This window comes from Ursus maritimus, unplaced genomic scaffold, assembly GCF_017311325.1.
Source record: "Ursus maritimus isolate PB19 unplaced genomic scaffold, ASM1731132v1 scaffold_12, whole genome shotgun sequence".
In the NCBI taxonomy this organism is placed as follows: Eukaryota; Metazoa; Chordata; class Mammalia; order Carnivora; family Ursidae; genus Ursus; species Ursus maritimus.
Window position 1 is genome coordinate 15,069,678 of NW_024423564.1, and position 13,612 is coordinate 15,083,289.

The 13,612-nt window shown below is 34.4% G+C and overlaps 1 protein-coding gene across 1 annotated transcript in view; it reads left to right on the forward strand.

Annotated features, from left to right (window-relative positions):
* LOC103675194 (calcium-binding mitochondrial carrier protein SCaMC-1-like) overlaps window positions 1-13,612 on the forward strand; it is a 54,106-nt gene that overhangs the window by 27,697 nt on the left and 12,797 nt on the right. Inside the window, exons 3-5 of the mRNA XM_008704214.2 lie at window positions 2,260-2,347; window positions 3,582-3,693; window positions 12,428-12,586. Of these exons, the coding sequence (XP_008702436.2) occupies window positions 2,260-2,347; window positions 3,582-3,693; window positions 12,428-12,586 (359 nt within the window). The remainder of the gene's footprint in view (window positions 1-2,259; window positions 2,348-3,581; window positions 3,694-12,427; window positions 12,587-13,612) is intronic.

The window sequence follows — 13,612 nt, forward strand, 5'->3', positions numbered from 1 at the left end:
CATCTGACTCTTGATTTCAGCTCAGGTCATGATCTTAGGGTCGTGGGATCAAGTCCTGCATTGGGCTCTGTGCTCAGTGAGGAGTCTGCTTGAGTTTTTCTCTCTCTGTTCCTCCCCCAACTTGAACAGCCATTCTCTCTCTCTCTCTCTCAAATAAATAAATCTTAAAGAAAAAAAAGATGGGGTTTCTTGAGCAGAGAGATCATAGTTTGAACAAAGGCAGAATTAGGACATCGTCAGTCAAGGTCAGAACCGGTTAATATAGCATTTTAGGTTTAGCCATAACTTAGTGTTTTGGGGGGAAGATTTCATTGACATATAACACATATAGCAATGTGCATAAATTCTAAGTAAAAGCTCCATGAATTTTCCTGAGGCAAACATATAACATGGAAACAGCATCCAGATTAAGAAGTAAAATATTACTAGCATCTCAGGAACGGCCCTTTTGTGTCCCATCCAAATCACTACCACCCTCCGAAGTAGCTACCATCTTGCTTTCTAGTACCGTATGTAAGTTCTCAATCAATCTTTGTTAAACAAGTAAGTGTACCTTGCTCATACTGTACCTTATGCTGAAATGCTTTTTTGTTTCTTTGGCGGTCTCTTGTTTATCCTTTATAGTACTTCATTTGTGACTTTTGTTTTTAATTCTTGTTTATCCCTGCATTGCTTATTATTCATAACTCTTACATAACATGTATTTAGCACTGTGTGATATATTTTTAAAAATAAGTAGTTCATCCATACAAGCTAGTAAGCTCTTTGGGGGTTGTTGTTTTATTAATCTCTGGCTTTTCTCACATTTAACATAGTGATTTTAATAGTATACTTTCAAAAATATTTTTAAGTTATTGAATTAAGAGTGTAGTGCTTGAGGATTGTAATGGGATATAAAGCAGAGCATTCAGTTTCCCCATTTGAAGAAAAGTTTGATTTTTAAGCTAAGGAATAGACCAATGAATTCCATCCTGTGAAGCTTGGAACACTAGGGGCCTTGGAGTGATCACAAAGAATCTGAAATTCTATGTATGAATACTGGGCTTTGTCTATAGGCTAAGTAAATATGTCTCATACATATGTATACTACTTATAAATGTATGCAGATGCAGCTATGGTTCATAAAGTATGAAATGAAGATGTGACAGAATTAATAGTTTTTTGGTGTTACATACTTTACAACTAGGTGACATTAAGTTGATGTTTTTTAACATGAAAATGTCCTCATATTTTAAAAGATTGAGTAGCCTCAGCTCTTTGTTTTACACAAGGGAGGGATCAAAGATTTTTTGGACTTGGAGAGTGGCATGATGAGTTAAGTGTTTTAGAGTTTGAGGAGCATAGGGAATACTTAATTTTTCCTTTACAACATCTAGCGATGTGAGATTGAGATGCGTAGTAGGCTAGTATTAAATGTATCAGTCGACTCGAGTTATTTAACATAGAATATGGTTGTGTTAGAAAGAGTTTTTGTTGTATTATATTTTAGGTATATTATTTCTTTAAAAACTTACCTTATAAAATGTTGAGTGACCTTTTTTTCATGCCCCTGAATCAGATCTTCAGAGTTCGCTTTTTTTTTTTTTTTTGCAGGTCTCTCTGTTTTTTTTTTAATAATAATATTTTTTTATTATATTATGTTAGTCACCATACAGTACATCCCTGGTTTTTGATGTAAAGTTCCATGATTCATTAGTTGCGTATAACACCCAGTGCACCATGAAATACGTGCCCTCCTTACTACCCATCACCAGCCTATCCCATTCCCCCACCCCTGTCCCCTCTGAAGCCCTCAGTTTGTTTGGGAAACAACCAGAGTTAGTTTTAAATTTTTTCCAGGTAGGTACAATAATCTAGATTTGTTGTAGATCTACAGTCTCTTATTGGAAACCCTTAGGGGGTTGTGTTTAGAAATTTAGAATTTGGGTTTTAGAAAAGCAACACAGTGCGTGTATGATATATTATGTAATACTCCAAGTAAGGTTTGGGGCATCACCATGCAGTTATATACGTGAATATTTCTTCAGTGAAACAAATGAATAATCACACAAAATCAGATAAATAATTGACTACCAAATGAATTTTGGTGCCAAATTTACAAAAAGTCTTTTAGTTTTCAGAGCTTTTAGTCTTTGTATTGTGAATATGGGATTGTGGGTCTCAAAAACATGGGCTTTTTAAAGACTATTGCATTCTAAGTATATTTTGCCTTGTTATCTTTGCAGATAATTTAATTTGACATTTTTTCACTTTTTAAAGGAATAGTAGAAACTTCAGAAATAATTGCTGCTTTGAAATCACTGGGTATAAATATTTCTGATGCTCAGGCAAAAAAAATTCTACAAAGGTCAGGCCTTATCCTTATTTTTGATAGTTTTTATTTTTATTTAATATTCCATGTTAGAAACTAATTGCTATAGATATAGCTCCTTCCTCCCCGCCTGCCTCCCTCCTTTCCTGCCTGCATGCCTTTCTTTTTAGATTTGATAATATTAGCTTTTATTGACATTGCTATAAGAAAGATCCCTAAGAAATTTATTGAATTGTGAGAATGCTGTTGACTAAATCATTAAGTGTTCACACGTTACAAAGTCCCTAGAATAAAATTGTGCCTGCTTTAGTTTAAAGAATAGGTGTAATTCTCTTAAGCAATTGATTTAAAATTTTTTAAACTTGAATTTTTTGACATACGAAAAGCTGTACATAACTAATATACACAACTTGATGAGTTTGGAAGTGAGTATACATCTAGGAGACCATTACCACAATCTATGCCATAAACATATCCATCCCTTCCAAAAGTTTCCTCCCACCGTCTTATTTATAACTATTATTTTTTGTGATAAGAATACTTTTTTGTAGTTAAAACTTAAATTTATTTCTTTTTTATTGAAGTATAATTGACATATAACATCAGTTTCAGGTGTACAATGTAATGTTCTGATATTTGTATATATTGTAAAATGATCATCACAATAAGTCTGGTTAACATCGTTCACCATATGTAATTAAAATTTTTTTTCTTGTGATGGGAACTTTTAAGATTTACTCTCTTAGCAGCTTTCAAAACTATACAGCACAGTATTATTAACTATAGTTACCATGCTGTACATTACATTCTCGTGACACATTTTATAACTGAGGTTTGTACCTTTCAACCTCTTTCACCCATTTCACTCATCCCCTAAACCTCCACCTCTGGCAACCACCCACCAATCTGTTCTCTGTATCTATGAGCTCTTTCGTTTTTTTTTTAAAGATTTCACTTATAGGTGAGATCATGTGGTATTTGTCTTTGTCTGACTTATTTCACTTAGCAAAATGCCCTCAAGGTCCATCTATTTTGTCTCAAATGGCTAGATTTCTTTTTTTATGGCTGAATAATATTCCATTGCACACACATACCACATTTTCTTTATCCTTTCATCCATTGGTAGACACTTAAGTTGTCTCCATGTAAGAACAATTAACGTAAGATCTATCTTAGCAACTTTTAAAATATTCAACAGAGTATTCTTAGTACTTATTCTTAGAGTATTTGTTATAAATGTTATAAGCACTATTTTTGTTTTAAATTTCAGCATCGATAGTGATGGAACAATGACAATAGACTGGGATGAATGGAAATACTACTTTTTACTTCATCCCGCAACAAATATTGATGAAATTGCTCGTTTCTGGAAGCATTCTACTGTAAGATTGCTTTGTATTTTACTCTATTTTTATTTTTCTACAAATATCATGGCTCTTATGATTATGTAACCTCTATAATACTTCCAGCATCAGTGGCTAAATTAACAATATTCTCTCCTTAAAATGTTCTACTAATTGAGTAAGGACTGTTAGTATTTTATGTACAAACATAGCTACTACAATTTCTTTGTTTACTAAAACCTAGATCTTAAAGTAGATACTCATCTACTGAAGGGACCTACTTTGTGTTGAGAATAAATTACTCTGATATAGTTAACCGTCCTAGGAAAGTGGAAAAATAATATACTTTTCTTTTTTCCCAGAGTATGTCAGAGATGATATACTCAGTTAGCTTTCTATCATGGGAATTTAAAGTCAAAGATTAAGATTCAAAATTTCAGAATCAGAAAGGATCAAATATGTAATCTACCTCTTCTTTTTATGTAAGCACTCGACTCAGAGTTGTGAGGAACAAATGAGGTTTTATAATCAAAAACTTGTTTTTTCTTTTTTAGATCTCAATGCAGGATGTTAAGTTAATCATTTATTCATGGCATACTATTTGCATCCTCCTCTTCATAGATGATACAGGGGAGGACAAAGAGCATAGGCCTCAGAGTCAGATGCCTAGGGTTGAATTTCACTTCTGCCACCCACTAGCTATATAACCCCCTCTGTGCCTCAGTTTTCTCAGTTATGCACTGGGGATAGTAATGGTAGGAGTTTTGGGAATTAAATTAGTACATTAGTGAATTTAGAAAAGGGCTGGGCAGGTCATATATGTCTTCAATAAGTGTTACTTATTATGATAGCCACTTATTCTAATATGTGTAGTCAGTGTCTTGGATATGTATATATTCTTAGGAATCATGTAATGTTTCATGTGTGTGTTTAATTTACATAGATAGTATTCTGCTGAAGGCCACAACTGATTTCTTGCTTTGTTCACTCGGTGTTATGATTTTAAGATTTGTCCTTGTTATGTGTTCATCTAGTTTATTGCTTCTAACCACTACATAGTATGCATTGAACACATCTTCTTTATGCAATTCCCGAGTAATAGACATCCAGACTTTCTCCACTTCATCTAAAAAAAAAAAAAAAAAAAAAAAAAAAAAAAAAAAGGTCCTCTTTTGTACCATAAGAGAATTTCACTGGATTTCTGGGTCAAAAGGAATATGCATGTGCAAATTTTCAGAGGTTATCCAGTCTTAATTCTTTGAAAAATAGCCATGTTATTTCCCAAATGACTTTCTACACCAGGTTACATTCCCACCAGCAATGCATGAAGGTTTCTGTTTCTCTACATATTACTTGGTATTATCCAATTTTCTAATATTTTCCACTCTGTTGGGTATAAAGTTGTATCTTGTCTTAATGTGCATTTCTAACATGTCTTCATAGAAATACTAGAGATTCACATGTTCTTTCCTACAAATTGTCTATTTTTATCCTTGTCTATTTTTTTGATATTTGTTGAGATAGAACTGACATACAACATTGTGTAAGTTAAGGCACATAACATGATATCTGATACACTTATGTATTGTGAAATGGTTGCCACACTTCCCGCCATAACCCTCACATAATTATCTTTTTTTTTTTTTGTGGTGAGAACATTTAAGATTTACTCTCTTAGAAACTTTCAAGTATATACTATATTATTAACTGTAATCACCATGTTTTACATTAGGTCCCCAGAATTTATTCAACTCATAACCAGAGGTTTTTGTCCTTAGACCAACATCGTCCCATTTCCTTCATGTCCCAGCTCTTGGCAACCACCATTCTACTCTCTGTTTTTATGAATTTGGCTTTTTTTAAGATTCCATATATAAGTGATACTGTACAGTATTTGTCTTTCTCTATTTGACTTATTTCAATTAGCATAATGCTCTTGCAGTCCAACCATATTTTTTCAAATAGCAGGATTTTCTTCTTCCTAATTGCTGAATAATAACCCATTGTGTATATATACAGCATCTTCTTTATTTATTCATCTATGGGTGGACACTTAGATTGTTTCCATAACTTGCTTATTGTGGATAATGCTGCAATGAACATGGAGGTACAGATATCTTTTTGAGATCCTGATTTCTTTTTTTTAAATGCTTTTTTTATTTGAGAGAGAGAGAATGAGAGAGAGAGAGAGAGAGAGCACACTTATGTGAGCAGGGGGAGGGGCAGAGGGAGAGGAAAACAAGCAGATTCCATGCTGAGCAGGGAGCCCGACTTTGGGCTCCATCCCAGGACCCTGAGATCATGACTTAGCAGAAATCAAGAGGCAGATGCTTAACCAAGTGAGCCACCCAGGCGGCCCCGAGATCCTGATTTCATTTCCTTTGGCTTTATACCAAGAAGGGGAATTTCTGGATTATATGATAGTTCTGTTTTTAATATTTTGAGGAATCTTATACTGATTTCCATAGTGGCTGTACCAATTAAATTCCCACCAATAATGCAGAAGGGTTCCTTCCCTTCTCTCTCCATCCTTACCAACACGTTATCTCGTTTTGTAGGTAGTAACCATTCTAACAAGAGGTAATATCATTGTGATTTTGATTCGCATTTCCCTACTGATTAGTAATGTGGACCATCTTTTCATAAACATGTTGGCCATTTGTATGTCTTTTTTTTTTTTTGAGAAATATCTATTTTGTTGTTTTGCATACTTTTTTTCAGTACATTTTTGTTTTGTTTTGGCTTTTTGCTTTTTGTGTGTGTGTGTGTGTGTGTCATTGAGTTGTATGAGACACTTATATATTTTGGATATTAACCCCAAATCAGATATATGATTTATAGGTATTTTCTGCTATTCTGTAGGTTGCCTTTTTCATATTGCTGATTGTTTCCTTTACTGTGTAGAAGCTTTTAAGTTTGATGTAGACCCACTTATTAATTTTTGCTTTTGTTTTCTTTTTATATATATATAGAGAGAGAGCAAGAGTGGGGGAAGGGCAGAGGGAGAGGGAGAGAGAGAATCTTAAGCAGGCTCCTTGCCACGGTCAGTGTGGAGCCCAATTTGGGGCTCAATCTCATGACCCTGAGATCATGACCTGAGCTAAAAACAAGAGTTGGACGCTTACAAAAAGCTTTTTGTTATTGTTATTTATGCTCTTGGTGTCATATCCAAAAGGTCATTGTCAAGACCCATGTCAAGCAGCTTTTTCCTTATTTCCTTTAAGGAGTTTTATAGGTTCAGATCTTATGTTTAAGTTTTTATTCCATTTTGAGTTAATTTTTCTGAGTGGTTTAAGGTAGGGGTCCAGTTTTATTCTATTGCATGTGATTATCCAGTTTTCCCAACATCATTCTTTTAAGAGACTATTCCTTGTCCATCGAATATTCTTGGTTCCTTTGTCAAATGTGAGTTTACCATATATGTGAGGATTTATTTCTGGGCTCTCAATTCTGTTCCATTGGTTTTTGTGCCAGTATCATACTGTTTTCATTACTATAGTTTTGTAGTATAGCTTGAAATCAAGGAGTATAACCCCTCCAGCTTTATTCTCTCTCAGGATTGCTTTAGCTATTTGAGGTTTGTGTTTCCATCTGCATTCTAGGATTTTTTTTTCTCTTTCTGTGAAAAATGCCACTGGAATTTTGATAGGGCTTGTATTGAATCTGTAGGTGTCACTGTGTATTGGACATTTAACAATATTAATTCTTCCCGTCTATGAGCGTGGTGTATTTTTCCATTTATTTGTGTCATATTCAAATTCTTTCATCAATGTTATTTAGTTTTCAGTGTGCAAGTCTCTTACCTCCTTGGTTAAGTTTACACCTAAGTATTTTATTGTTTTTGATGTTATTATAAATGAGATTGTTTTCTATATTTCTTTTTCAGGTATTTTGTTGTTAGTGTATAGAAATGCAACTGATTTTTATATATTGATTTTGTATCTTGTAACTTTACTGATTCCATTGATTCGTTCTAACAATTTTTTGGTTGAGTCTTCAGGATTTCCTATATATGAGATCATGTCATCTGCAACAGAGACAATTTTGTTTCTTTCATTCTGATGTGGATGCCTTTTTTTTTTTGAGAGAGATAGAGAGAGTGAGAGAGAGTGAATGGGAGCAGGGGGAGGGGCAGAGGGAGAGCAAGGGAGGGGGTCTTTTTCTTTTTTCTTTTTCTTTCTTTCTTTTTTTTCTTTTTTCTTTTTTTTTTTTTTTTTGAGAGAGAGAGAGCAGGGAGAGTCAGAGGAAGAAGGAGTGAGAGAATCTTAAGCAGGCTCCACACTCAGTATGGAGCCAGATGTAGGGCTCGACTTCAGGAATCTGAAATCATGAATGAACTGAAATCAAGATTCAGAGGCTTAACCAACTGAGCCACCCAGGCGCCCCTGGATGCCTTTTATTTCTCTTTCTTTCTCAACTGCTAAGGCTAGGACTTTGAGTACTATGTTGTATAGGATTGGTGAGAATGGTCACCATTATCTTGTTCCTGATCTTCAAGGAAAGGTTTTCAACCTTTAACCATTGAGTATTATGTTAGCGGTGGTCCTGTCATATATGGCCTTTAATATGTTGAGTTATATTCATTCTATACCCAATTTTTTGATAGTTTTAATCTTGAAAGGATGTTGAATTTTGTCAAATGCTTTTTCTGCATCTATTGAGATGATCATATGATTTTTATGCTTAATTCTATTATCACATTTTTTGATTTGTGTATGTTGAACCATCTTTGCATCCCAGGGATAAATCCCATTTATCATGATCCTTTTAATATGCCATTGAATTCTCATGATCCTTTTAATATGCCATTGAATTCTATTTGCTAATATTTTGTGGAGGATTTTTGCATTTATGTTCATTAGGGCTATTGCTTTGTAGTTTTCTTATAGCATCCTTGTCTGGCTTTGGTATCAGGGTAATGCTGGTATTGTAAAAATGAGTTTGGAAGGGATCCATTCTCTTCAGTTTTTTAGTAGAGTTTGAGAATGATTGGCATTTATTCTTCTTTAAATTTTGGTAGAATTCACCGGGAATACCATCTGGTCCTGGGGTTTTCTTTGTTGGGAGATTTTTTTGATTAGTGATTCAATTTGCTTTCTCATTACTGGTCTGTTCAGATGTTCTCTTTCTTCATGATTCAGTCTCAGTAAGTTGTATATGCCTAGGAATTTATACATTTCTTCTAGATTATGCAACTTATTGGTGTATAATTGTCCAGAGTAGTGTCTTATGACCCATTGTAGTTCTGTGGTATCGGTTGTAATGTCTCCTCTTTTGTTTTTGCTTTTATTTACTTGAGTCTTCTCTCTTTCTTTTTAGTTAGACTAGCTAAAGGTTTGCCAATTTTGTTTATCTTAAAAAAAAACAGCACTTAGTTTTGGTTATCTTTTGTTTTTTTGCTTATTTGTTTTTGTTTTTGGTCTCTATTTTACTTATTTCTTCTCTGACCTTTATTATTTCCTTTCTTCTGCTAACTTTGGTCTTAGTTTTTCTTTTTCTAGTTCCTTAAGGTTTATTTATTTTTTTAAAATTATTATTTTGTATTAGTTTCAGGGGTAGAATTTAATGATTCATCAGTTGCATATAACACACAGTACTTATTACATCAAGTGCTGTCCTTAAGGCCCATCACCCAATTACCCCATCCCCCCACCCTCCTCCAGTGACTGTCAGTTTGTTTCCTAGAATTTAGTTTGCCTCCCTCTCTGTTTTCATCTTATTTTATATTTCCTTCCCTTCCCCTATGTTCATCTGTTTTTTTTCTTAAATTCCACATTTGAGTGAAATCATATGGTATGTGTCTTTTTCTGACTGACTTATTTCACTTAGCGTAATACTAGTTCCTTAAAGTTTAAATTTAGATTGAGGTTTTTCTTGTTTCTTGAGGTAGGCCTGTATTGCTATGAACTTCCCTCTAAGAACTGCTTTTGCTGCATGCCATAAGTTTTAGTGTTTTGTGTTTCCTTTTGTTTCAAGATGTTTTTTTGATTTTCCCTTTGATTTCATCTTTGACCCATTCAGAGGCCTTATTATCTCCATTATCTCCTTTATTTTTTGTATTTAAATATTGTGCATTTAAATATGACATTTAACATATTAAGCCAGTACCATTAAAAAAAAAAAAGTAATCCTACTGAAGTCCCTTCTAGCTACCTTATCCTTTTTCTCTCTTCATGGCTATACTTCCCATTCACTTCTCAACTAACTGGCTTTGCTTTCACCACTTTGTAGAAATTCTTTTACTAAGCTAGTCTCTCTACTGTTAGTACAGTGGATATTTTCTAGATCTTACCACTCTCTCTTTTTACATGTTCTCTTCACCTGGCTTCCTTTACACTGCAGTCTCCCGGTTTTCTTCCTACCTCTCTGTCATTACTTTTCTGTCTCCCTTGAGGGTCTTCTTTTTCAGTCTGTCTCTTATATATTACTTTTCTTCTATGTTCTATTTTCAACTTTCTTAGCCTCTCACTCTGTATATTTTTTTCCTAGGCAATCCTATTTACTCTTCCATGTTGAACTACCAGATAGGCTAATTGATTGCTCTAAATCTAATGTCTCTAGAGCACACCTTCCTTCTGCATGTGCAAGCATTTATTGGATATCAATTGGGACACCTCAAACACACACACCACGTCATTTGTCCCCTAGATTTTTCTTTTAGCATTTCACTGAATGGTGTCTTCACCTTCCTAATTGCCCAGGCCAGAAATGCCAAACTTATTCCAAGGTCTTGAGCTTTCCTTTACTCTCCTTCAATCCTTATATATAGTCTTGCAGTTCTTAGAATATCTAATGTCTTTGAATAAATTATTTTCTTTGCCTTAGAATATTCCCTTGGCCAATCCGTACTTTTATAGGGATAGTACAGTGTGATGGACGAGAAGGTAAACTTTGAGGTCAGAATACCTGGATTCATATTGTTTTGCTACTTCTAAGTCACTTTATGTGAAAAGTGTTCCTTAACAGTTCCACTCATCTCCCCCCAACAAAAACTTAAAAATTCTACACTCTGTTAAATGTCTCTGTACTGTGTTCTTAAGACACTTTTTTGCTACCCTTGTTATTGTACTTATTCCTCTGTGTTATAATTGCTTGTTTCCTTTCCTATCTTTTGTATTATACTGTAAACTCCCAGAGGGAAGAAATGTAATTTCTGCACCATATAATGAATGCACAGCCCAGCACCTGGTGTGTTAATTTATTAATTCAACAAATATTTATTGAGCACACTTATCTCCACTGACCAAAGTGCAAGGTTTACAACAGTGCATAAAAAAGACCAGGTTGCTGCTCTTATCAGGCTTATTTTCTAAAGGAGGAAGCAAGCAATAGATAGAAATGAACTAATAAAGGGGCCCCTGGGTGGCTCAGTCATTAAGTGTCTGCCTTCGGCTCAGGTCGTGATCCCAGGGTCCTGGGATTGAGCCCCGCTTCGGGCTCCCTGCTCAGTGGGAAGCTGCTTCTCCCTCTTCCACTCCCCCTGCTGGTGTTCCCTCTCTCTGTGTGTCTCTCTCTGTCCAATAAATAAATAAAATCTTAAAAAAAATAAAAAAATAAAGAAATGAACTAATAAAGATTGTGCTAAGTATTAGAGAGGAATGCATGGAAAGAGCCAAGGAGAAATGTCCTAGGGAGAGAGAAAATAAGGTACAAAGTTCTGAGGTGGAATGGTACTTGGAAAGGGGGCACCCAATGAATGCATAAATAAAGGTGGGAAAACTAAGAAGCAGAGAAGTGACTTGTCTGCCATGATTGACAAGTAATGGAACCTAGATCCCCTGTATCCAGTGTGACACCCTTTTCAGTGAGTCACATTGCCTCAACATTTAGCAGAAATGGATAATCTTAGCAAAAGCAAGTATAATGACTGAAAATAAAGTGAAATGTAAAACTTGTTAAAGTTCAGAGTTTTAAGAAGAAAATTGTCATTTTTTTGATATGTATGTTTTCTTTTTCTTTATGATAAATTTTTATTATGTTATGTTAGTCACCATACAGTATATCCCAAGTTTTTGATGTAAATTTCCATGATTCATTACTTACGTTAAATTGTCACTCAGGGGGCACCTGGGTGGCTCAGTTGTTAAGCGTCTGCCTTCGGCTCAGGGCGTGATTCCAGCGTTATGGGATCGAGCCCCACATCAGGCTCCTCCGCTGGGAGCCTGCTTCTTCCTCTCCCACTCCCCCTGCTTGTGTTCCCTCTCTCGCTGGCTGTCTCTCTCTCTGTCGAATAAATAAATAAAAAATCTTTAAAAAAAAATAAATTGTCATTGAGAAGAGTCAATGTAAATAATAGAAAAGAAGTATAAGAGTATAAAATACTACTCTTGAATTCTGACAGATTAGGTAAGTACACAGTGGAATTCAAGAGAATTTGAAATAAAGTAGACAAACTTAATTAAGCATTTATTCCTTACATATTGTATGGCAGACATTGTGGTGTGTGACTAAGACATGATCCCTGCATTGAGTGTTTACATTTTTCATGGAAGAGATTAATCTAAATAGCTTGAGAATTTGAAATTAATAAGTCGAATTTAATAGGAATTGATTTTATGGATTTTAAATCTATATGTGAATGTATTATTAAAAATCATTTGGTCTAGTACCAGTGCTGAGAAAATTGTCAGTATTCATTAATAGGAGGTGAGCTATGAAAAAGATCTTTGGGTTTTTGGTCTTCGTAAAAAATTATCCTTTTTAAAAAAAGTATCCTTTTAATTTATCGAGTATGTATACTTTATTGTGTAATTCATTTTTACATTTTTATCAGATAATTGATATAGGGGAGAGTATATCTATTCCAGATGAATTTACTGAAGAAGAAAAGCATTCTGGAGATTGGTGGAGGCAGTTGGTGGCAGGGGGCATGGCTGGTGCAGTTGCGAGGACATGCACGGCACCTTTTGACCGCTTGAAAGTCATGATGCAGGTAGTTGGCATACTTGACCCCTTAAGCATTAAAGTCACTTGAAAAACCTTTGACAACTTTTCAAAAAGAAATGTTTTGGCACATTTCATACTATTTCTCATTAAAGTTTCACATTTTTCTGAAAATGCAAATTTTCTTATTTTCAATATTAAAAGATTTTTAAATTTTCTTAAAGATGCTTGTGTGTTATTTAAATTAATTTTTATTTGAAATGATAGTAATAGAACACTGTATTAGACGTTTTTTCAGAAATATAACTAATTATATCAAAGAAGTGATAAGACACCATTAGTCTTATTTATTGATTATCTCTACACCCTGCACCTACATAATAGCATGGTTCTCCTGTACTATTTAAGTATTAAGCATATTTCTAGGAATTGGCAAATAAGTTACTTAGAGTGTGCTATTGACTGATGTCTCACTAGAGATAATGTTGTCTAATTATCTTTATTTTACTGAGTAATGGATTGTCAATAGTAGTTTTAGTAGTGCATAGTTTAATCTATTAACTGTCATAATTAAAATCTAATGTTTGCTGAATATTTTCTTCACAAGGATACAAAAATTAATAACTCACAATCTAGTGAGTTTAAATTTCTAATAAACTTACATACCTGGTGGGTGTTTCATTGTCTTTTGTTTTTTTGGTTAGTGACATTTGGTAATGGATTATTAATAGGTTTTTTTGGTTGTTGTATGATCTTATTTATTTGTTGCTCTTAGAAGATCTTAATTCTGACAGACTCAGATGTAAAAGTAGGAGCTGTCAGAGGTGAGAGCCTCCATCTCTTGACAATCTGTTCCTGATGTTCTTCTTTGGTTTCCCTCCTTCTCTTGGCCAAAAGTTTAGCATGTTCTGTGGACTCTTCCTATTTTTCTTAGTAGCTCTTTCTTCAGAGGCATCATTTGTGTCACAGGGCACACGGAGCAATGAGATGTGAATGCTGGGCACTTGGGTCCTGGGTGTTGCACCCCCTTTGTTCACAGGCTTTCTGACAATGTATTGGTGGCCACCATCTTCTG